This window comes from Rhinoderma darwinii, chromosome 5 (genome assembly GCF_050947455.1).
Source record: "Rhinoderma darwinii isolate aRhiDar2 chromosome 5, aRhiDar2.hap1, whole genome shotgun sequence".
Classification (NCBI taxonomy): domain Eukaryota; kingdom Metazoa; phylum Chordata; class Amphibia; order Anura; family Rhinodermatidae; genus Rhinoderma; species Rhinoderma darwinii.
Window position 1 is genome coordinate 69,737,605 of NC_134691.1, and position 26,005 is coordinate 69,763,609.

At 41.5% G+C, this 26,005-nt stretch overlaps 1 protein-coding gene across 1 annotated transcript in view; it reads left to right on the forward strand.

Moving 5' to 3' along the window:
• The first annotated feature begins 5,525 nt into the window (after positions 1–5,525).
• C5H8orf89 (chromosome 5 C8orf89 homolog) overlaps positions 5,526–26,005 on the forward strand; it is a 42,242-nt gene continuing 21,762 nt past the window's right edge. The window contains exons 1-3 of the mRNA XM_075828217.1: positions 5,526–5,753; positions 12,498–12,549; positions 19,648–19,802. Of these exons, the coding sequence (XP_075684332.1) occupies positions 5,720–5,753; positions 12,498–12,549; positions 19,648–19,802 (241 nt within the window). The 5' untranslated portion in view covers positions 5,526–5,719. The remainder of the gene's footprint in view (positions 5,754–12,497; positions 12,550–19,647; positions 19,803–26,005) is intronic.

Here is a 26,005-nt window from a genome sequence, read left to right on the forward strand (position 1 = left end):
AGAAATGTTTGGGCCCTCCCCTTCCTGGTTCCCTAATTTTAGGGGCCTTGATAATTCGCCACTTGAAACAGAAGAAATGTTTCCCTCGGGCCGGCACAACTGCATATTTTTATTTCCTGGCTTATTGGAGCCTTAACTAATTTTATTTTTTCATATACGTAGTGGTATGAGGGCTGTTTTTTTTTGCGGGACGAGCTGTAGCTTTTATTGGTACCATTTTGGGGTACATGCAACTTTTTGATCACGTTATCCTTTTTTTTTTTTTGGGAGGCAAGGTGACCAAAAAACAGAAATTCTGACATTATTTTTTTAATTCTTTTTATACAGCGTTCACCATGCGTTATAAATTACACGTTACCTTTATTCTGCGGGTCAGTCCGATTCCGGTGATACCTAATTTATAGAACTTTTTTATGTTTTACAACTTTTTGCACAATAAAATAACCTTTGTAAAGAGAATGGATTTTTTCTGTCGCCAAGTTGTGAGAGCCATAACGGTTTTAATTTTTTCGTTGACGGAGCTGTATGAGGGCTTATTTTTAGCGAGACGAGTTATAGTTTTTATAGGTACCATTTTTGGGTACATGCGACTTTTTGATCACTTTTTATTTCAATTTTTGGAAGACAAAGTGACCAAAAAATAGCAATTATGTCAGTATTTTTTAGGTTTTTTTTTTACGGCGTTCACTGTGCGGAATAAATAACATAATATTTTTATAGTTACGGTCGTTACAGTCGCAGCGATACCAACTATGTATGGCTTTATTTTTTTCAATAATAAATGACTTGATAAGGGAAAAAGGGCGATTGTGTTTTGTGTTATTATTTGAAACTTTTATTGTATTTTTACAACTTTTATTTTTACTTTTTTTTACACTTTTTTTTTTACACTTTTCTTTAGTCCCACTAGGGGACTTGAAGGTCCAACTGTTTGTTTGATGCTCTAATACATTGCACTAACCATGTAGTGCAATGTATTAGAACTGTCAGTTGTTCACTGACAGCAAGCCGATCAGGCTCCGCCTCCGGGCGGGGCCTAATCGCCTAACGTAATGGCAGATAGGAAGCCTTTGTTAGGCTTCCATTTGCCATAGCAATCGGCCCCCGCAATCGCGTAGCGGGGTGCCGATGTTGCTATAAGAACTTAAATGCGGCGGTCACTATTGACTGCCGCAATTAAGGGGTTAATCGGTTCGAATCACCGCTGTGATCCGACCCGATGTTTTCCCCCAGTACTAAGGCTGCTAGTAGCAGCCTGTACTGGGAGATGCCGGGCTGCGGGGAGCGTCTGTGTGCTCTGTTAGGAGCACACGTGGATTAACGGGCTGCAGGCACAACGACCAGCTTTGCAACCAGTTAATCTACGTGGGGTGGTCGTGAAGGGGTTAATCCATGCTCAGTCTCGAGATGCACCATCTTTATATGCCAGTGTGAATATAGGTTTAGTGCTTGTACACACAGGTGAATTTTGGCTCTACTTGAGCCATATCTAGAAGCAAAAACTAGCCTTTGCTAGCATTAATTGTACATCATTCTGCCATAACCTTAAAGGAGTTGTCCAGGCTTTGGGTGGTTTTTCATAATGATGATAGGTCATCCGTATGTGGACGGGGGGGGGGGGGGGGGGTATGACATCCGGACCCCACACTTATCAGCTGTTCCGGTGGCAGCAGGAAGTTATGCAGTGGTCTCTGCTGGAAGCAGATGGCTCCGGTCACGGTATACCGGCAGTACTTCAGCTCTGCTCCTGTTCAAGTGAATGGGAGCAGAGCTGCAGTAACCTAGCATGGCCCCATCTGCTTCCGGCACACACCGCGGCATAACTTTCAGTGCCTGGAGGCAGCCAGAACAGTTGAGTACGTGGGGTCTTGTTGTTGGACCCCTATGATCATATACTGATGACTTAACCTGTGGATAGGTCATCAGTATGGAAAAACCAGCCCAATCTTGGACAATCCCTTTAGTATAACCTGCCTAATGCCGGGTTTCCACTGGGCGGATACGCTGTGTAAAAATCACGCAGCGTGTCTGACCTGGAACCAGCAGTACACACAGTCTAAAAAAAAATCGCACCACATTGTGGTGTGGCTTTTTGAATGGAATTTCTACTGTGGAAGAAAGCCGTTCATACTTACCCCCTCAGTCTTCTCTGCGCGTAGTTCGGCTTCCTACGATGACTTTGCAGGTCATGTGACGCTGCAGCCTGTGATTGGCTGCAGCGGTCATATGGGATGGATCGTCAACCCAGGGGGGCATTATGGGTAAGTATGATTTTTTTTTTCCTGTTTTCCGTAGTTGCGACGTTTGCTGTGTAATCGCTGTGAATACGCAGCAAAAGTCTCAACAATTGACTTTCTGTTGCGGGTTTTGCATCCCCCACCCATTGAATTCAATGGGGTAAACCCGCAACGGAAAATTAACAAAAACGCAACATAAATTGACATGCTGTGGCTTTAAAATCTGCACCGCAGGTTAATTAATGTTTACGCTGTGGTTTTTTTCCGCAGAGTGGGCATGGGATTTTCAAAATCTCATTCACTTTGCTGCTACTGTAAATGCTGTAGAATCTCCGCACACTTTCGTTGCGGAAATTCTACAGCATTTGCGCTACGTGGGAACCTGGCCTAATAGAGACCTCTGAATGGGTCCTGAGGTATCTGCAGCAGTAAGTGGCAAGGTGCGGCCTCCATGGATGAGACTTTTTTTCAGCACGTAGCACAGATGCTCAAGTGGATTGAGATCTTGGGAATTTGGAGGCCAAGTCAACACCTTGAGCTCTTTGTCATGTTCCTTAAACCATTGTACTGAACAATTGTGGCAGGGTGCGTTATTCTACTGAACGAAGCCACTGCCATTTGGGAATAGTGTTTCCATGAAGGGGTGTACTTGGTCTGCAGCAATGTTTAATTAGGTGGTACATGTCAAACTAACCTCCACATGAATGTCAGGACCCAAGGTTTTCAAGCAGAACATTGCCCTGGACATCACACTGCCTCCACTAGCTTGCCTCCTACTAATAGTGCATCCTGGTGCTGTCTCTTTCTCAGGTAAGTGGCGCACTAGTCTGTCCACTTGATGAAAAAGAAAATGTATTTCATCAGACCTGGCCACATTCTTTCACTGGTCCGTGGTCCAGCTAACATGCCTAACATACATAAAAAATTAGCTAAACCTACATTTTATTTGAAAAAAAAATGTAGATTTTCATGGCCTAGTTCCAAAAATTTTTGCAAAAAAAACTTGCCATTCAAAATGCTTGCTATACCCCTAGATAAATTCCTCGAGGGGTGTAGTTTCCCAAATGGGGTGACTTTTGGGGGGTTTCCACTGTTTTAGTTCCACTAGACCTGTTCAAAGCTGACATGGTGCCTAAAATATATTCTAATAAAAAGGAGGCCCAAAATCCACCAGGTGCTCCTTTGCTTCTGAGGCCGGTGCTTCAGTCCAGTAGCACGCTAGGGCCACATGTGGGATATTTCCTAAATCTGCAGAACCTGGGCAATAAATATTGAGTTGCATTTATTGGGTAAAACATTCTGTGGTACAAAAAAAATGGATTCAAAATGAATTTCTGGAAAAAAATAATGAACTTTTGTAAATTTCACCTCTACTTTGCCTTAATTCCTGTGCAATGTCTAAAGTGTTAAGAAACTTTCTAAATGCTGTTTTGAATACTTTGAGGGGTGCAGTTTTTAAAATGGGGTGACTTATTGGGGGTTTCTAAAATCTAAGGACCTCAAAGCCACTTCACAACTGAACTGGCCCCTGTAAAAATACATTTTCAAGAAAATTTTAAAATGCTGAGAAATTGCTGCTAAAGTTCTAAGCCTTGTAACGTCCTAGAAAAATAAAATGATGTTCAAAAAACGATGCCAATCTAAAGTAGACATATGGGGGTTGTTAGTTAGCAAAATTTTTGTGTGGTATAACTGCCTGTCTTACAAGCAGATACATTTAAATTGAGAAAAATGCTATTTTTTGCAATTTTTCGCAAAATTTTGGTGTTTTTCACAATTAAATACTGAATGTATCGGGCAAATTTTGCCAGTAACATAAAGTCCAATGTGTCACGAGAAAACAATCTCAGAATCGCTTGGATAGGTAAAAGCATTCCGGAGTTATTACCACATAAAGTGAAACATGTCAGATTTGAAAAATGAGGCTCTGTCAGGAGGCTCAAAAGCGGCCAAAGAGGGAAGGGGTTAAAAAGTGCAGTCGATTTATGCTTTTCAGTAAAATTGTCTACTAAAAGCTATACCGCATGCTACAAGTCTTCAAATGAGAGAGTCAACACATTCTGCATCTTTTTACAATTGGGGAAGTAACAACAAATAAATAAAGGAAAGAGGTCCCTGTCCTTAAAGAGGCTCTGTCACCAGATTATATCTCCAACATAATGTGATCGGCGCTGTAATGTAGATGGACCAATCAGCTTCATACACTTCTCTCCATTCATGTACTCACACACAGCGTGATCTCGTGAGATCACGCTTGCTGCCACTTACACATTAATGTTACTGAAGTGTCTTGAGAGTGAATAGACATCACCTCCAGCCAGGATGCGATGTTTATTCACAATCCCGACACTTCGGTAACGTTTGTGTGGGACTTAATGACCGCAAGCGTGATCTCGATGTGCTGTAAGTCCCACACATTACCAAAGTGTTGGGATTGTGAATAAACATCGCATCCTGGCTGGAAGCGATGTCTATTCACTCTCAAGACACTTCAGTAACGTTAATGTGTGAGTAAATGACAGCAAGTGTGACCTCGCGAGGTCACGCTGTGTGTGAGTGAATGGAGAGAAGTGTGTGACGCGGTTTGGTCAGCTGATTGGTCACTGATTGGTCAGCGTCCTACACTTTGCAGTGCCCACTTGGTCAAAAAATAAAAACACGCCCAGTTGTCTATTAAAGTCATTAGCATAAATCTAAAATAGGTCATAACTCTCAAAATTGATTTTTTTAAATAAAAACTACTGCTGTGATCTACATTGCAGTGCCGATCATATTATGTATAAGATAGGGCACTTATAATGTGGTGACAGAGCCTCTTTAAGAGTTTACAATCTAAATGGAATGGGAGGAGTGACATGTGGTGCTAAATTTATCCAGAGTTCCAGCCACTTGTGTTGGTAGTGGAAAATATAAATAAAGCTGCGTGAACCAGTATCTAAGGCAATACACAGTGCAGAGAGATGTAGTGATTCGAGATGGAGTGGAGAGATCTGTGCGGCGCTTCATATAAGATCAGGGTGATAATCCAGTCCCTGGTATAATTTACACAAGTGATTTAGCTGTGCCGATCTACCTAGCAACAAGTGGCACAATGCCAGCAGCTCATACTACACAAATGCGTACTGCCCTTTTTCATGGGCTCATAATGTGACTATTGTGTGTGTGGCTTCCTCTGCTTTCCTTTGTATTTCGTATTCAGTCACTAGGAGCCTGTTACTAGGGTTCACTATAAATAAGAATGGCCATAAAAGAATCTGCATTGTTTTTCTGCTTTCTGTATCCATCCGCCTCTGTGCAATGTGCCTGGATGAGGATGTTGTGTGCTGGGGCCAGGAGAACTGTCGTGTGCACTGTGCAATGATCCGATTACATGAAATCTGTTAACATTAGTAGACAATCTGTGACTTTATCTACACTGGTGGATCTTTGTACCTGCACATCACCAGCTGGTCATATACTGCTTCTTACTACACCCACCCAGTATGAGAAGGCAGAGCACATGGAAACAGCAGCACAGTAAGTACAGGAGGCGTGCTGTGCGTGAACCCATTCCGATCTGAATTATTGCAGATCTTCAGACAAGGTCGGTTTCTGGCACATATTCTTGTGTGACAAGGAATCGGATAGCTGTGTAAACATTTTTTAGGGATTCTAGTCCATGTTGACATGAGCGTATAACACAGTTGCTGTACATTATATACATTCTATAGGTACTCGAGATGAGAATGTGATTGTTAAGTTGGTGGAACCAGGTTGAGATGACCTGTACTTTGTGACATCGCACGTTACTCTTCTAGATGCGACCATTAGACGGGTGGGTAGTCTATCTAGGGAGATAGTTTGTCTATGACCATATAGAGATGCGCTTGGTCACCAAAAATGTTTCCTTTTATGGAGCCTACTGTGTGCCAGGGACAATCCTCCTTTCTTCCATATTACAGACCGCAACATGGACACGGCATGAAAGTATCTCTACGCTAAGAGAATACGTTTTTAGGGGGTCTGGTGTCTTTTCCAACTGATGGAATGGATTTTGTTCTGTTTTCCTTCAATTACTAGTCCAGGCTGACTCTCTACGGGACACACATGACAAATTTGTGCGTTCCTGGTTTCATTGGGTGAACTTTGAGAACTTAAATACGTCTCCTTGTTATCTTAACGTCATTACCGGTATGGGGATGATGTTTATTGGAAGGATGCCGAGGAATGCTCCCATCTCCCTCCCCATCTCCTCTTAATTCCTCTTCGAGGTTTCTCCCAGTCTAGTCTAAATGGACTATTAAGTTGATTTGCATTGAATAATACTCTGACCTTTTTGTTTTTCTTTTATGTTTACATGCTGCATTTACATATCACTAAGTTGTGAACTAATTTTTCCAGTACATCCCTCATGACAGCACCACAGGAGGTTGCCCTGTTGACCTCTATAGGGACCGGAAGACAGAGAGGTTAAAAGGCCCCTCCCACCACCCACTTGTCAGTGTTCTTCCTGTCCCTACAGGGTCAGGAGTAGAGAGACGTCGCTCCTGTGTTGCTGCAGGAAAAACTCGGGCAGGGGGCAAGATCGGGGGGGTCCGTGCACTCCCCCTTCTATTCCCCCTAAAGCCTAAGCTAATACCCCTCTAAAGAGAGGTCCCTTAGCTCCCAACCTAAGACACCTACCTGAGGAATCCTAGGCAGGGTTCCGGTAGTGTGTGGGGTTCGGGATTCCCAAGCAGGCTTCGGCCTGGCCGCGTGACCAGGCGGGAACCGGCAGCTCCATAGGTTTGGACGCATCGGCAAAAGTATCCTTGCTGCGCCGCATAGCAGGCCTCAGTCGCCGGCTATGAGCGGCCGCACCTCAACGAATAGCCGCGACCAGAAATTACGTTGGACTGCTTCCGGTCCGCGGCCATCTTGGAAGGCGGGAAATTCAAAACGCCCACGTTTAAAAGGACACGCACAGGTATGTAGGTAGAGCTGATACCTCTAACTTGGATTGATTTTGTGGATTGCATATTGCATTGCCTGTTACCTGTTGCGGAATGGAACTCCCTCGTTCTGACGGAACTCCAGATATGTCCCAGGGTCACGTGAGTGTCACCCTTGGGGTAAGGGTTATGACTCCTTATGTATGTACACCATACTTTCTGTTTTCTCTAGGATAAAGATTCCTCTCAGAGACAAACTGATAAAAAGAAGGTTAAAAAATGTGCGACTTGTGCGAAAAAATTGCCAGAGTCACATAAGAAACAATTTTCAGGATTGTATTGCAAAAATACTAAGAGGAACAACCGACGTTTGTCTGAACTTAGGGCTATGATTCATGAAGAAGTGAGTCAGTCAGTAGCCTCCCTCGCCCCTCCTCAAGAAACTCCCTCACACTCCCGGGCAAAAAGACCACGGATTGAAGTGGATCAAAAATATTGTCCTCCATCTCAGGGGTCTGACTCTGAGCAGGAGTGTTATTACCTATCGGAGGGAAGTTAGAAGAAGGAGAGGAACTCTTGCCTTCAACTTCATCCACTCAAGAGAAAAAATTCTTCTCTTCTGAGATGTCTGATACCTTAATCCAGGCAATACGGGAAACCATGGATATTCCCGAAGAAGACCAACCACATACCATCCAGGATGAGATGTTTGGGGGTCTAATGGAAAAGAAAAAGTTTTTTCCGGTAAACTAAAATCTCAAGAGAATGGTGACAACTGAATGGGAAGATTCGGAAAAGAGGCTCTTCAGTTCAAGAGAGTTTAAAAACAGACTTCTCTTTGATCCAGAAGACACTAAACCTTGGGATGAGATCCCAAAAGTAGATGTCCCAGTAGCGAGGGTTGCTAAAAAAAAAACGCAATCCCATTTGAAGATTCCTCTCAGTTGAAGGACGCCATGGACCGAAAGGCAGACGGGCTACTGAAAAGAGCTTTGGAATCTTCCTCCGCTTTGATCTCTACTAATATCGGGGCCACATCAGTAGCAAGAGCAATGTTTATATGGTTAAACCAGCTGGAGACCCATTTGATGATGAAGACATCACAACAAGATCTATTAGAATCTCTACCCTTACTAAAGATGGCAACCGGATTCTTGGTAGACGCTTCAGCGGAATCCATTAGATTTTCTGCCAGGAATGGGGCTCTCTCAAATGCTGCTAGAAGAGCATTATGGCTCAAAATGTGGTCAGGAGATACGAAGTCCAAGAACAAATTGTGTTCTATCCTGTTTACAGGGTCTCTGATGTTCGGTCCTCTCCTGGATAACATGCTGGAGAATGCAGTGGATAGGAAAAAGGGGTTTCCAGAAGAGAAACCAAAAAAACTCCCTCAGTTTGGGAGGTTTCGCCAACAGAGGGAACCAACCTTACAGAACTACATCGTGAAAGGGAAGTCCGGTCGCTGGAGTTACCCCAAAGGAAGAAGGGGTCGAGGATATCTCCTTAACCCCAATAATTCATTTCAGCCCTCAAAGCAATGACGCCAAGAGTGGGGGGGGGGGGGAAGACTCCTACAATGTTATCCCAAATGGACTGGAATAACCCAGAACCCCTGGGTTCTAAAGATTATAGAAGAAGGGTACAAAATTGAATTTTCCTCCATTCCTCCAGAGAAATTTCTAATAACCCAGTACCAAGCAAAAGACCTTCATCAGATCCTTATCCGGGACGTCCAGAAACTACTCAAATTGAGAGCAATTACTCCAGTTCCCCACAACGAAAAATTCAAAGGCCACTATTCAAAGATCTTCTTAGTCAAAAAAACAATCGGGTCCTACAGGACAATAATCAACCTGAAGGTCCTGAACAAGTGGGTGAAATATCGAAAATCAAGAGGGAGTCTATCCGATCGACTATTCTTCTAATAAGGGAAGAGGATCAATGTGTATGATCGATTTAAAGGATGCGTATTATCACGTTCCTATCCACCCAGCTTACCAGAGATTCCTCAGATTCGCGATTCAGAATGGCCCTTCCATTCTCCACTTCCAGCTTATCTGCCTCCCTTTTGGCATTTCCTCCACCCCCAGAATTTTTACAAAAATTATGGCAGAGATCATGGCATTCGTCAGAAGGCAGGGCATAGTAATTATCCCATATCTAGACGACTTCTTGTTGACAGCCGATACTCCGTCTATCTTAGACAGTCATCGGTCACAGGTTCTTTCCCTACTTCAGGAATTGGGATGGATAATCAACTTTTAAAAGTCAAGTCTTCCTCCCCAAAAACAGAAGGTCTTAGGAGTGCTACTAGACTCCTCCCTTCAAAATTCCTTCCTCCCAAGAGAGAAACAAATACTCCTACTGACAGAAGTAAGGAAATTTTGGGGGAAAGACGCCTGTTCCATAAGGGAAGGAATGCGGATGTTGGGAATGATGACATCTTGCATCCAATCTATTCCATGGAGTCAATTTCTCTCCAGACCCTTACAAAATCTGATCCTGTCCCAGTGGGATCGAAAACAGGACTCCTTGAATTCAAATTTCAGAGACCGTGAAATCATCTCTCCATTGGTGGCTCTGCACAAACAACATAAACAAGGGGGTCCCCTGGAGAACTTCTCCTTATGTGGTAATTACCACAGATGCCAGCAAACATGGCTGGGGGTCGGTAATCCAAGACAAGCACTTTCAAGGCACATGGCCTGTTCAAATGAAGATGATGTACTCAAACTTCAGAGAACTAAAAGCCGTATGGGAGACACTTATAAGAGCTTCACCTATTATAAAAGGGAAGCATATAAGAGTTTTATCGGACAACACAACAGCGGTGTCCTTTCTTCGCCATCAAGGGGGAACAAGACACACACTTCTTCAGGACCTCTCTACACAAATTTTCAGTTGGGCAGAAGAAAATGTCCTATCAGTCTCTGCAGTCCACCTTAAAGGCTCAGATAACCTATCCGCAGATTTCCTGATTCTGGAAAAAGTGAACCCTGGAGAATGGTCCCTAAACAGGGAAGTCTTTCTGTCCTTAACCCGAAGATGGGGTTATCCACAAATAGACCGGTTTGTCTCTACTTGGGAGTTTTTCCTTGTGGCATTCTTCTCCCTAAATCTCAAAGACAACCCAAGGGGAGTAGATGCATTGTCCCAACCCTGGGACATGGATCTGGCCTATGCCTTTCCTCCGTTTCATCTAATACCACTGGTATTAAGAAAAATCCAGGAAGATTTGACAAAGCTCATAATTTTTCTTCCCTATTGGCCAAAAAGAAGCTGGTTTCCAATGGTAAAATACCTAGCGTTGGAAGACACTATCATGCTCCCAGTCCAGGAGAATCTTCTCTCCCAGGGTCCCTTATTCTTTCAGGGAATAGAAACTCTGAAGTGGTCAGCCTGGATCCTGAAAGGCAGATCTTGAGGTAATTTCAACTATCTTATCAAGTCATAAAGAAGTTACCTCAAAAATCTATCAAAAAATTTGGAAGAAATTCTGTTCCTAGTATGGAAACAAAGGACCAGACCCCTTTTCTCCCAACATCGCGAAGATTTTCTACAATCGGGATTCAAAAAAGGGCTTAGCCCTAGTACCTTTTTTAAAAGTGCAAATTTCAGCCTTAAGTAATTATTTTTTTAATACTCCTTTAGCTGAACATCGGTGGATCAGAAGATTCACTCAAGCAGTCTCTAAACTGAAACCTTCCCTAAAGAAATCAGTTCCTACCTGGGATTTGAATGTAGTGTTAACGGCTCTTTGCGACCCCCCCCCTCCCTTTGGGCCACTCGACACGATTAGTATGCATGTTTTAACTCTAAAAGCTGCATTCTTAGTCGCTATTACTTCAGCAAGAAGGATTGGAGAAATCCAATCTCTGTCGGTCATAGAACCCTACCTGAAAGTACAAGAAAACAAGATCATTCTAAAGCTAGATCCTTCCTTTATTCCGAAGGTATCTACTGCTTTCCATAGGGAACAAGAAATAATTCTACCTTCCTTGTATCCAGATCCTAAAAACCAACATGAAGAAAAATTCCATTGCCTGGATGTCAAGCGAACAATTCCTCAGTATCTGGATAGAACCTCCTCCTGGAGACAAGATAAAAATCTATTTGTCCTGTATAAAATAGAGGAAAGAAAGTCTCAAAAGGCTCTCTAGCGAGATGGTTAAAAACTACCATGCAAAAAGCCTACAAGTCCCAAGGACTATGTGCCCCACAAGCCATCAAAGCCCATTCAACGAGGACAATTTCGGCATCCTGGGCAGAAAGAAGAGAAGCCTCTATGGACCAGTTCTGCAGAGCTGCCACTTGGTCAAGCCATCATACGTTTTGCAAACATTAGAGGCTAGATGTTCTGTCCGATACGGATTTAAGTTTTGGACAGAAAGTCCTCCAATCCGTAGTCCCGCCCTGAGCATTATAATTTGATATTGCTCCTGTGGTGCTGTCATGAGGGATGTACTGCAAAGTAGGAATTAGACCTACCGGTAATTGTATTTCCAGGAATCCATCATGACAGCACCCTTACATTCCCTCCCTTATTGAAATCCTGATTTGTGCAAGTAACATGTCGGTTATTATCCCTAGAAATAAAATAGGGTTGCATCCATCCTGGTGTAGTAATTGAAAAACACTGGCAAGTGGGTGGTGGGAGGGGCCTTTTAACCTCTCGGTCTTCCTGTCCCTATAGAGGTCAATAGGGCAACCTCCTGTGGTGCTGTCATGATGGATTCCTGGAAATACAATTACCGGTAGGTCTAATTCCTAATTTCGCTCTTTATAACCTTTGCTAATAAAAACAGAATTCATTAAAAAAAAAAAAAAAAAAAAAAAAAACTGGTCAAACTCATTGTTATAAAATGTTGTTCCTATAAAAAAAAAAAAAAAAAAAAGTGTGACCTACGGAGTGTCACCCCCATTTCCGGACCATGCTCACAGTTATAAGTATAGGAGCACGGTCCGTATATGTGAAAAATAGGACAGGTCTTATTTTTTCTGGCTTATTTCTATGGCCTGGACACACAGCAGTAAATATATGGGAAGTTTTCCGTGGTTGCTAAAAATTAATTTGTCAGTATTTTATCCGCAATTACAGATCCGTAATTTGGGATAAAATCTACGTTCGTGTGCATGGGGTCTAACCAGTTTTTTATTTTTTTGTGGTTGAAAAGCTTGACTAGAGCAGCTTGTATGGTTCCTGCTGGGTGAAATAACAAAAGGTTTAGGAGTAACTATGGAATCATAGTGAGGACATGTGGTTAGGTACTGTCAACGTGTCAGATGTCCATCCATCCTAAAATCTGAAAACTTCGAGACAAAATACTTTTTTATCTCTGATCTCTTGTAGATTTACATGTTAGAGGCTCAAATCTTCTGGACTTTTCATGCAGTGAAGCAAGGTATGTTCTTCATATAAATAACTTTAATGGAGGATCTGCCACCAGATTAGCTGGACATCTATATGATGTTCTAATACCATTATGCTAGTTCAGTGGTCCACCAACCTTTTGTAGCTGGTCAGCCACTTTTAAATATGTCAGGTGGTATTGAGCCACACTATTAAAAGGGAAAAGTTTAGCAGAGATATGGCCAAGTAATATGGCTTTGCCAGTTAACTGCTAGTGATATGGCGTTGACCCTATTGCCAACGTTCACTAATAGTATGACATCCCTGTTACCCCTAGTGTATATAAGTATCTGCTGCTGCCAACAGCTGAAGAGCCACATGTAGCTTGTGGGCCACTGGTTGGGGCACTGCAGTAGTGGGTGCAAAGCACTCATGTTATGGCCATCTGATTGGCACTCTAACTGTTATGCAATAGCTAGTTTATAGTTCTCTACCGCCACTTGAGAAACCTTGTTGTGGGCTAATCCCGTTAGGTGATGTAACAATCCGAATGTCTCCAATTTGTCATTTCCAAGAGACTAACTGGTATTCAGGACATATTTCATGCTGGAGCCCTAGCTATTTCAACTACGGTCTACAAAATGTTCCCAGTTGTTATATTTGTAGAAGGCTTGGAAATAAAATCCAATAATTACATCGGTCTCTAGGGTTTTGATAACTTCTAAAGACCAGAGAACTTCTCCCACACTGACTGACCTGTAATGATGGCCTGAATATTGCTAAGCTTTTATGTCTCTAAGTCAATGTCTTCCAGTCACTCCTGTGGGCACATGCATCGCTCCTGGCAGGTCTTCCAACTTGCCTTTCATGCTCTTATTGTTGGTTTGGCCAAATATGTGAAATTAAAGTATTGTTCAATTTCTTCCAGTACCAATATGTGGCTGATCCGAATTAACCTTGCACCTCATCATAGGCTTTCCTTCCCCTCAGGCATATGGACTATTATGGCTCATAGTTGATTGACAGGTTTTTAAAAATGGCTAAATTTCCCGCTGGAGAACTTCAGCTTCATGACTAATAAAGGTTTTCAGGATGGAAATTCTCACTTGGTTGGACTACTGCATCAGTATGTGATTGTCTCAAGGCTCTGTGGATCCATGAGGTGCTGTTGTCCACTGCTAAGGCCAAAGAGACTGCAGACAAAAATTGAATACCTGGAATATAGATTACATCCTATAAATTGTCTTCACGATTCATCATGACATCACTTCAACTAAGTTGCATGGTAGTTTAACCCCTTAAACGCAATCTCACGCACATGTATGTGATTGGCATTAAGGGGAAGTATGCAGCGGGCTCACAGGCTGAGCATGCGCCATACTCAGCGGGTGTCATCCGTATGATACATCCGACACCTTGCTACAACAGGCAGAATCAAAGATCACTTTGATTTCCCCCATTTAACCCCATAGTTGCCATGGCCAATAACGTCCACACATCTAAGCCATTAGAAAGAGGGGGTTGGCCGCCTCCTACAGCCCATCTGCCCTCCCGCGATGCAATCGCAGGGTGCTGATGGTTGTCATGGCAGCCTGGGGGCCTAATGAACGCCATCTTTGTGCTCATATTAAAGGGAACCTGTCACCAGCATTTCACCTATTGAACTGTACTTATCCCTCACTGGCCGCTGCTATCAAAAGTTCATTGTCGTTATTACCTCTCCTAAAATAACGGTCTGCAAACATTTCTCGTGCCTTTTATCGTAATAATCCGGTGTCCCTTTGTGCGCACCCACCAGAAGAGGACATCAATGCACAAGCGCAGGATTTTGTGTGCTGGGGGAAGGCGAGGAGCTATCAATCAAAAGTAAGGAGGCGGGGTTAACTCGGAAAGGCTCGAGGAATGAAGATTTGACTCTCTTCAAGCGAAGATATGACTCTTATGCTCATTAGCATACGGTGTGGGAACACTAAAAAACTGAATACTAACGCTATAGAGCTGACTAAGAAGATAATTATAGGTTATATAGAAATTATTTTTCACCCTCTACCACCAGGTATTGCTGGTTTAAAGAGGCTCTGTCACCACATTATAAGTGGCCTATCTTGTACATAATGTGATCGGCGCTGTAATGTAGATTACAGCAGTGTTTTTTATTTAGAAAAACGATAATTTTTGACCAAGTTATGACCTATTTTAGCTTCATGCTAATGACTTTCCTAATGGACAACTGGGCCTGTCTTACTTTTTGACCAAGTGGGCGTTGTGGAGAGAAGTGCATGACGCTGACTAATCGGTGACCAATCCGCGTCATACACGGCTCCATTCATTTACACAGCACATAGTGATCTAGCTAGATCACTATGTGCAGCCACATACACACACATTAACGTTACTGAAGTGTCCTGACAGTGAATAGACATCACCACCAGCCAGGACGTGATGTCTATTCAGAATCCTGACACTTCAGTAAAGTTTGTGTGAGACTTAATGACCGCAACCGTAATCTCGTTTTAAATGACCGTTTACAGCGTAAATCTCACACAAACGTTACCGAAGTTTCGGGATTCTGAACAGACATCACGTTCTGGCTAGTAGTGATGTCTATTCACTGTCAGGACATTTCAGTAACGTTAATGTGTGTGTATGTGGCTGCACATAGTGATCTAGCTAGATCACTATGTGCTGTCTAAATGATTGGAGAGAAGTGTATGATGCTGATTGGTCACTGATTAGTCAGCGTCATGCAATTCTCTCCACAACGCCCACTTGGTCAAAAAGTACAACACGCCCAGTTGTCCATTAAAGGGGTTTTCCGGAACCAATTAATCCAATCCTGTTAAACTAAATATGTCCAAACCTAAGCTTTTTGCAATGTACTTACGTTTGAAAAGATGTTCCTAGTGGTGTATCTCATATTCTATCACGTGATGCCTCGCTAACCTGAAATCCTAACTTCCGCCTCAGCCCCGTCCATGAGCTCGAACTTCCGTTTTCCGGCAGTCTGAGTGTACGGTTACGTCATAAATTACGTAACTGTACACTGTGTTATTGTTAATGTTCTCTTACTCCTATTCAGAGCATGCGTGGTTGATACACACTTAGTGTCCAACACGGATGCACTATCCCAGGGTTCAGCAAACTCTGGCACCCGGCACGCTGTCCCTGTGTTTATCGCCGTTGTATGCTGCGGCGCTGAAGACAGGGAGAGACTCTAGGGCAGAGCAGGGAGGCAAAGGGGCAGAGCGACACAGTGGCAGTGCGGGGAGACACTCTGGCATGCTCTCCCTGTGTTCAGCGCCGTTGTATGCTGCGGCGCTGAACACGGAGAGACAGGGGACAAAGCGGAGAGGCACAGTGACTGAGAAAAGTGACACATTTGCATGCTCTCCCCGTGTTCAGCGCTGTTGAATGCTGCGGCGCTGAACACAGGGAGAGACTCTGGGGCAGAGCAGGTAGACAAAGGGGCAGAGCGACAGTGGCAGACCGAGTAGACACTCTGGCATGCTCTCCCTGTGTTCAGCGCTGTTGTATGCTGCGGCGCTGAACACAGGGGGAGACACAGGATCTTCAGTGGGGAGGAAACAGGTGCTTTGATACATGGGATTTGTAGTCTTTATTCACAACAGGAAACGGCCGGTCACAGCAAAATGCGATGTAAACAAACTGGAAAATATCCTCAGGGAGAGTAGAATGAAGAAATTGAGCCATAAAAACAGGTGGCAGAACATAGGTTGAAAGGAAGTAACCGATATAAATGTTTATTAAATTAAAAAAACGATGTCGGAAAACCCCTTTAAGAAAGTTATTTAGCATAAAACTAAAATAGGGCATAACTCCGTCAAAAATGATCATTTTCCTAAATAAAAAACACTGCTGTTACCTACATTACAGCGCCGATCACATTATGTACACGATAGGGCACTTATAAGGTGGTGACAAAGCCTCTTTAATAGGTGAAATGCTGGTGACAGGTTCCCTTTAAGCCCTGTCAAAATCACGATATACTGCAATGTATTAGTATTGCAGTATATAGTGCAAGCAACACAAAGATCGCCGGTTCAAGTCCCCTAGGGGGACTAATAAAAAAAAATTAAAAACAGTTAAAGTTTTTTTTGTTTTTTTTAATGTACATAAAAAAATATTAAAAGTAATGAAAACCTTTTCCCATTCTTTATCTAAAGTAATGTTAATTTTTTTTTTTACATAACTTATCACCGCGCCAATAAAAGCCTGAACTATTACAATATAACGTTATTTAACCCCTTAACGCACCGGTACGTCCTGGTGCAAGGGGAGAAGTATGGAGCACGCTCCATATCCTGCGGGTGTCGGCCGAAACCCAGGACTAACAGCCGGGAGCAGCGATCACGCAGTCCCTGTCTATTTAACCCTTCAAATGCTGCGGGCAATCGCGACTGCAGCATCTGAGGCTTTGAAAAGAGGGGTGCGGCCCCCTCCGACTGCTCATCACCCCCCCCACAACGAGATCGGGGGTTGACGATGGTTGTTATGGCAGCCCAGGGCCTGTGGCAGGGCTTAACAGATGCCTGTATAAATGAAGATATACTGCAATACATAAGTATTGCAGTATATTGTACCTGCGATCTAATGATTGCTGGTTCAAGTCCTCTAGGGGAACTAATAAAATGTGTAAAAAGAAGTGAAACAAAGTTTTTAGTAGAAGTCTGAAAGTCTAAAAGTCTGAACTATTACAATATAGTGTTATTTAACGCACACGGTGAACGCCATAAAAAATTAAACCGCCAAAATCAGTTTTTTGGGTCACCTTAGCTCCCCAAAAAAATTTAATAAGTGATCAAAAAGTCATATGTGCCAGCAAATGGTACCAATAAAAACTACAGCTTGTCCTGCAAAAAATAAGCCCTAACAGTGCTCAATGCAAGGAAAAAGAAAAAAGTTATGGCTCTCAGAATGTGGTGAAACAAAACCAATTTTTTTTTAATTTTTTTTTTTTTTTAAAAGTAGTAAAATATAAAAAAATCTTTGTAAATTTGATATCACCGTAATCGTATTGACCCACAAAATAAAGTTAAGTTGTTTTTACCACACGGTGAAAGACATAAAAACGGAACCCAGAAAATAATGGGGGAATCGCAGATTTTTCCAATTTCAGCCTGCAAATGTTTTTTCAGCTTCCCAGTACATTATAAATGCTATAAATAGAAACTACAAGTTAAACTACAAGTTCTCCTGCAAAATATAAGACCCTGTAATGTAGATAACAGTGGTTTTTATTTTGAAAAACGATCATTTTTGAGCAAGTTATGAGCAATTTTAGATTTATGCTAATTAGTTCTTAATGGCCAACTGGGCGTTTTTTAACTTTTTACCAAGTGGACTTCCTCCCGCAGGTCCTTCACCGGAGCCATGGAAGAGTCAACAGATATCGACTCCAGTCGTGCCAGGACGTTTATCCGAAACTGCAGCGACTGGAGGCGATGTCTGTTTAGTCTTCCATGGCTCAGATGAAGAACCTGTGGGAGGAAGTCGCGTCACAGCGTGATCTCGCGAGATCACGCTGTGAATTGAAACAAGCTGGACATGAATGAAGAGAAGTATATGACGCTGATTGGTCTAATTGGTCAGCGTCATACACTTCTCTTTACAACGTCCACTTGGTAAAAAGGTAAAGGCCCAGTTGGGCATTAAGAAACTAATTAGCATAAATCTAAAATTGTTCATAACTTGCTCAAAAATTATCGTTTTTCAAAATAAAAACCACTGCTGTTATCTGCATTACAGCGCCCATCCGATTAGGTAGGAGATAGAAACTTCAGCTCGCCCCACAAAAAATAAGCCCTTACAGCGCTCAAAGAAAATTTTAAACTGTTATGACTCAGAATATGGTGACACAATTTTCATTTTTAACAAATAGTTTTTTCTTTGTAAAAGTAGTAAAACATAAAAAAAACTATATCAATTTGGTATCACTGTAATCATACCAACCTGTAGAATAAATATTTTTGTTGTTCAGGTTCCCAGTACAATATAGGATACATTAAAGAGGCTCTGTCACCAGATTATAAATGCCCCATCTCCTACATAATCTGATCGGCGCTGTAATGTAGATAACAACAGTGGTTTTTATTTTGAAAAACGATCATTTTTGAGCAAGTTATGAACAATTTTAGATTTATGCTAATTAGTTTCTTAATGACCAACTGGGCGTTTTTTTACTTTTTACCAACTGGGCGTTGTACTGAGGAGTGTATGAGGCTGACCAATTAGTGACCAATCAGCGTCATACACTTCTCATTATTCCAGCCCATTGTTAGTGTGATTGTGCAGTGAAAGAAGCTGGGCTGGAACAATGAGAATTGTATGAGGCTGATTGGTCACTGATTGGTCAGCGTCATACACTCCTCAGTACAACACCCAGTTGGTAAAAAGTAAAAACACGCCCAGCTGGTCATTAAACTCATTAGCATAAATCTAAAATTGTTCATAACTTGCTCAAAAATGATCGTTTTTCAAAATAAAAACTACTGTACTCTACATTACAGCGCCAATCACATTATGTAAGAGATAGGGCACTTATAATCTGGTGACAGAGCCTCTTTAAATAGTGTCATAAAAACTACAACTAGTCTTGCAAAAAACAAGCTCTCATACGGCTATGTTGGCGTAAAAATAAAAACGTTATGGCTTTTGGAAGGCGGGGAGGAAACCACAAAAATGAAAAACCGAAAATTGGCCTGGTCATTGAGGGGTTAAGATGTACTGAAAGTCTGAAGTCCCTTTCCCATGCAATGATGGTTGCTGTGTATAAGCACAAGCCAAAGACTTCTTAGGGGGAGCCTAGAATTTTTCACCTTTAGCAACAATAATTGCAGTCAAACACATTTTTTCTCTATTTGCTTTTGTGTTTAGGATCATTGTCAAACTCCATTATGTTTAGAAGAACAGAGAGATTACTTTTTCATAAAAACAAATGCTGGTACAGCGCAGAATTCAAGGCTCCTTCAATAATGAAAAGTTGCCCAGGTCTAGAGGGAGCAATGCATTCCCAACATCACTCTACGACCGGTTACTGTCATGTTGTTGTTGTGCGATGTTGTATCTTTTATGTCAGCCACAATGTTTGAAGTATTGTTTGATTCTGGTCTCATTTTTCTTCTATGGACAGGTTTACGACTACTGCACCACCATTTCATCTTAACCATTCGAGTCCCATAGTACTTCCTGCTCTGAAATGCAGAACGCTGAAGCTTCCATCTTACATTTCTAAGCCATATGTGTCTGAGCTGAGCTGGAGGGATTCATCAGCAATGGCGGAGAAGAGTAAGCTTTTTATTATCACACCATTGAGAACCATGAGCCTGTATAAAACTTTCATTATTTCCGCCCCCCCCCCCCCTGCCCCAAGTACCTACCCCAGTAGTGGTACTAAATAACGCCTTCCCACACTGAACTGCATATATATATATATATATATATATGGCCCAGGCTGATAGTATGATGACACAGGAGCGGTACCCACGGCCTCACTCGGGGTTATCTGTAACTAAAAGTTGCATAAATTCCACGGCAATGGCCGACATCGGAGGAAACACAGAGCCTGTCTGTTTAACCTCTAAGATGATGTGATCAATAGAGACTCTGGCCCCTTAACAGCATAGTCAAAAGGCGCGGACTCCGTTTATCACCCCGTCTGCGGCGTCTTTGACACAACCGCTAGTTGCTGATGGGTTGCTAATGCCCTTATGGAAGCCATCACCAAGATTAGGTCATACTACAGTGACAGGCAATAATGCACTGGATTACATAGATACAATAGATAGATTAATCCGGAAATCAGCAGTTAAAGTCCCATTGTAGGGGAAAAAAAAAACCTTGAAATAAGTTTCGATAAAGCTTTGTTTAAGAAAAAAATTATAATAAACACATTTTTTTTTAAAAACTTTTAACATGGTTTCTCTTGAAAAAAAGTGACAAAATATAAAAAATGTACAATAATTGTAACGTTATTTGTGCTGCGCAGTGAATCCAGTGAAAACGAAACAATAGTGGAAGTGCTTTTTTTTTTTTTGCATCAAACACTGAAAAAAGTTATATGCTAATGTATATTAAACTGATAAAAAATATAACTTATCCTGTAGGGAACAAACAAGATATAGGAGCTGCACTGTAGCAGGAACCAGAAAATGGTGGGTGCTATCCTCCGAGGAATCTCGACAAAAAAACCTCATGTAAACGTCAGAACACCATCCAAGAGAAGAGGCAGCACTCCAATATAGTAGAAAAATCCCCAAAAGTTTATTCACCCAACATACAGGCAATGCTTGACAATGCCTTCAATGGGAAGGTGAAACGTTGGCTGTATGTTGTGTGATTAAACTTTTTGGGATTTTTCTACTCTATTGAAGTGCTGCCTCTTCTCTTAAATTGTGTTGTAACTTATCCTGTAAAAATAAGCCCTAATACGAAGCTGCTTGGTCTATGTGTGCTGCTGTACAGGCTCCGTGAGGTGCTGTATGTATGGAGATATTCTCCATAAGGCATCATTTAGACGAGCGTAATATACGCGCCTGCTTTTCACGCGTCGTACGCACCTATATTAGGCTATGGGGCAGTGCAGACAGTCCGTGAGTTTTGCGCAGCGTGAGTCCGCTGCGTAAAACTCACGACATGTTCTATATTTTTGCGTTTTTTGCGCATCACGCACCCATTGAAGTCAATGGGTGCGTGAAAACCACGCAGGTCGCACGGAAGCACTTCCGTGCGAACTGCGTGGTTCGCGCAACAGCTGTCATTCTCTGAATGTTAACAGAAAAGCAGCACGAAAATCTTGCAGCCGCGCATCATACACTGATGACACACGCAGCTAAGTGCCTTTTGCGGCCGCAAAACGCCGCGTTTTTTGCGTGCGCAAAACGCACACGCTCGTGTAAATCAGGCCTAAAGACGTAGAATTTCTCCGTACATACAGATACCAATTATTTTTTCTGTCAGATTTATATGAAATCTCAAGTACCTTTGTATGGGGGCCGTGTTAGGGCTCCATACAACTTGGAGGTTGTTCGTAGCCATAATATGGCCTTAAAGGGATGATTTTTTTAATTTTTTTTTTTGGGATCTAGTATATGTATAATACATTCAACATAAAGTGGAATATAGCTGCATATGCCTGCAGGAACTTTGCCCCACAACTTACTTGTACTAGTTCCCGAGTAGATACCATGCATACATTACCATACGTACAATTAAATGCAAAATAATAAAGGATTTTTAAAACCAGTACTTTCATATCTGAGTTTTAACTTGGGAAACTTAGACCGTTGACTTTTAAACACTTCTTAGGTAATTATGTCTCATATGTTGGACATTTCTTAACAAACTGACGTAATTTGAAGTAATGTTATATTGATGAAATAATGACAGATATATATTTTCTCTGTCTTCTGGCATTAAAAACAGACAGACTGGCCCCTTGAAATACTCATTCCTTGTTGGGCTAGATAAAACAAACCTTCAGTCCCAAAAGAAAAACAACTTGCCACATAGAAACATAACAATGTAATGTAATATATCAGCCTGGGTTCAGAGGAAAGACGTATTCATACACAATCTCCAATCCCTGGAGGCATCTTCCGTCCAAGTAACCCGTCCAGAGACTTAGCTGTTCAATGTTATCTATTATTATTGTCTTTATTGAAAAGCTCTAAATTCCGAAATTTGTGTGCTGAAATGAATTACAGATAAACTATTCCTAGCTTTTATACATGAATTTACCTTCAAATTAATATTTATCCTTAAAGAGGCTCTGTCACCAGATTATAAGTGCCCTGTCTCCTACATAATGTGATTGGCGCTGTAATCTAGATAAAAACAGTGTTTTTATTTTGAAAAACGATCATTTTTTTAGCAAGTTATGAGCAATTTTAGATTTATGCTAATTACTTTCTTAATGTCCAACTGGGTGGTTTTTAACTTTTGACCAAGTGGGCGTTGTAAAGAGAAATGTATGATAGCAGTGAATAGACATTGTTTCCAGCCAGGACGGGATGTCTATTCACAATCCCGATACTTCAGTAACGTTTGTGTAGGACTTAATCGCTGCACAGCGTGATCTCACGAGATCACGCTACTGCTGTCATTCATAGCGTGATCTCGTGAGATCACGCTGTAAGTCCCACACAAACTTTACCGAAGTGTCGGGAGTGTGAATAGACATCGCGTCCTGGCTGGAGGGGATGTCTATTCACTGTCAAGACACTTCAGTAAAGTTAATGTGGGTGTATGTGACAGCACAGCATGATTTCGCTAGATCACGCTGTGCTGAGTACAAATGGACATGAATGGAGAGAATTGTATGACACTGGTCAGTATCATACACTTCTCTTTACAACGCCCACTTGGTTAAAAGTTAAAAAACGCCCAGTTGGGCATTAAGAAAATAATTAGCATAAATCGAAAAAAAATTGCTCAACTTGCTAAAAAATTATCGTTTTTCAAAATAAAAAACACTTATCTACATTACAGCGCCGATCACATTATGTAGGAGATAGGGCACTTATAATCTGGTGACAGAGCCTCTTTAAAGTAGTTTTCCAGTCACTAAAAACTTATCGTCTATTTTCAGGATAGGCCATCAATTTTTAGGGACTGGAAAACCTTTTCAGCGCCGTCACGTGCACTATTTTCATCGGTATAACAGTCTGTGCTGATTCATTTTTTAATCCCTTAATGGCCAACCGATTTTGGCATTCATGACCAAGCATTCTTTTTTTCATTATTCCATCTTTGCATTCCAAGAGATATAACATTTCAGTCGACATCGCCGTATGAGGGCTTTGTTTTTGAGGGACCAATTGTATTTTTTAATGGCACCATTTTTGGGTGCATATAGTATATTGATAACATTTTCTTAACTTTATTAACTTTTTTTTGGGGAGGGAATTGAAAAAAACATCTATTCAACACATTTGAATATTTACACATTTGCATTTACAATGCGGCCTAAACAACATGTTACCTTTATCCTATAGGCCGGTACAATTACGACGATACCAAATATGTTTAGGTTTTTTAATATTGTAGTACTACGTTTGCACAATAACACAATAAAAACACTTTTTAAACAAAAAAAATAAAATTGTTTTGGCAACGCCGAAATCCAAGAGCCATAACTTTTGCATTCTTCCGTCTATGTGGCTTTATGTGGTATTATTTTTTGTTTGACGAGATCTAAGTTTCCTAATTTTTTTTTTTTTTTTTTTATATACACACCTATTTATACACACGAATAAACCTTTATTTCACTGCATTTCATTTTTTTTGTCCCGCTAGGAGACTATGCGATCTGATCGCTGATATAATGGTTTGGTATACTGTCAAACATTTAAATGCTACATTCGCCATTGACCACGGCATTCAAGGGGTTAAACGGCAGAGATTGGAGTTTTTTTGCAGTGGGATCCCGGCTGTCAGTCACCTTCTGTGCCAGCACGATAACCATGACGTGCATGTATGTGATAATGCTGGAAGGGTTCAACATATCTTTATAGCGGCTGTGTCCTTTTATTCTAATACAAATCTCCAAATTTCCCTTCATAAACCGAGATAAATGATAATATTTTAGCTGCCTTCAGCCACCACAAGAGGTAGCTTACTGCATACTGTGTATACATTAAACTCAATATTAAAGCAGTGTACAGTAAGCTCCCCCTAGTGGCGTCTGAAGGCAGCTAGAGTTGTATCATTTAACCAGGCTATGCTGAGATTTTTCACTCTCTGAGAAAAATAAAGCAACGACTGCCCATCTTTTGCTGGCAAGCGCTACAGGTGCTTAGTCTACAGCGACTTTTTTTGGCGTCACTGTAGAAGAGGCTGATGAGCGCTCCTGTGAGCGCTCATCCTCTAAGCAGGAGCTGTAACTTACAGCTCCTGATGTTAGAGCAGCCTGCTAAATACAGTTGGGGTCGGAAAACATTTGGACCCCAGCTGTTTAACCCTTTGCTCGCCGCGGTCTGTGATCGCCCCTCTTTGATCGCATCACCGGAAACCTGGTGATGTGATCAAAGACTGGGAATCCCTCTGCAGTCAGCCCTGGGGACCTAGAAAGGACCCTGGGGCTGTCTGTTCAGTTTGCCTTCTGTTAGGGCACACTATGTGCTGCCCTAACAGCAGCGTGTGTGATAGTGACACAGTGTAATGTATTAGCATATAAGAGCATGCTAAGACATTATAAATAAAAAATAGAGTTGTAAATAAAGTTATATCTTCATGGGATTGAAAAAAAGTACCAAAAATATTAATAAATTAAAAAAAATGTCCCCCCAAAAATATATTTTATTGACCCTACATTTAATAAAAACAAAAAACCTACACATATTACGTATTTATACGACCGTAATAACCTGAAGAATTACTCTAACAGGTTATTTAGCATAAAATGTGAACGGGATAAAAAATAAACTATGCCGAGAATCGCTTTTTTCTATATTGACGCCGTAAAAATATTTTTTTCTACCACCAAACTGCGAAAAAAAAAAAAAATTCTCCCGCATAAAACAAGGCCTCATACGGCTACGTCAATGAAAAAATAAAAAAAGTTATGGCTCCTGAAAGGCAGAGAGGTAAAAACGGAAAAATTTAGCTGGTCATTAAGACCTTTCAGGCCCGGTTAAGAAGTATATCAGCTCAGGATGTTGGACCAAAAGCAAAATGTTGTAAAAAGTTGGAGATTCACGTTAAACCTTTTAATACCAAGATGTATGTAGAACGTAATGACATTAAAGAGGCTCTGTCACCACATTATAAGTGGCCTATCTCGTACATAATCTGATCGGTGCTGTAATGTAGATTACAGCAGTGGTTTTTTTATTTAGAAAAACAATCATTTTTGATGGAGTTATGAACTATTTTAGCTTTATTCTAATGAGTTTCTTCGACCTGGGCGTGTTTTACTATATGACCAAGTGGGCATTAATTTACACTGCAGATAGCGATATAGCTATATCGCTATTTGCAGTCACATAAACACACTATAACGCTACTCATGTGTCATGACAATGAATATACATTACCTCCAGCCAGGACGTGATGTGTATTCAGAATCCTGACCACTTCTGTAGTGTCTCTGTGATTTACAGCATAGCAGGCGTAGTCTCAAGAGATCTCACTGTGCTGTGTTGTAAATCACAGAGACGCTACAGAAGTGGTCAGGATTCTGAATACACATCACGTCCTGGCTGGAGGTAAAGTATATTCATTGTCAGGACACTGCAGTAACGTTACAGTGTGTTTATGTGGCTGCACATAGAGATATAGCTATATCGCTATCTGCAGAGTAAATGAATGGGGAGAAGTGTATAACGCTGATTGGTCAGCGTCATACACTTCTCTCCACAACGCCCACTTGGCCATATAGTAAAACACGCCCAGTTGTTCATTGAGAAACTCATTAGCATAAAGCTAAAATAGGTCATAACTCCGTCAAACATGATCGTTTTTCTAAATAAAAAACACTGCTGTAATCTACA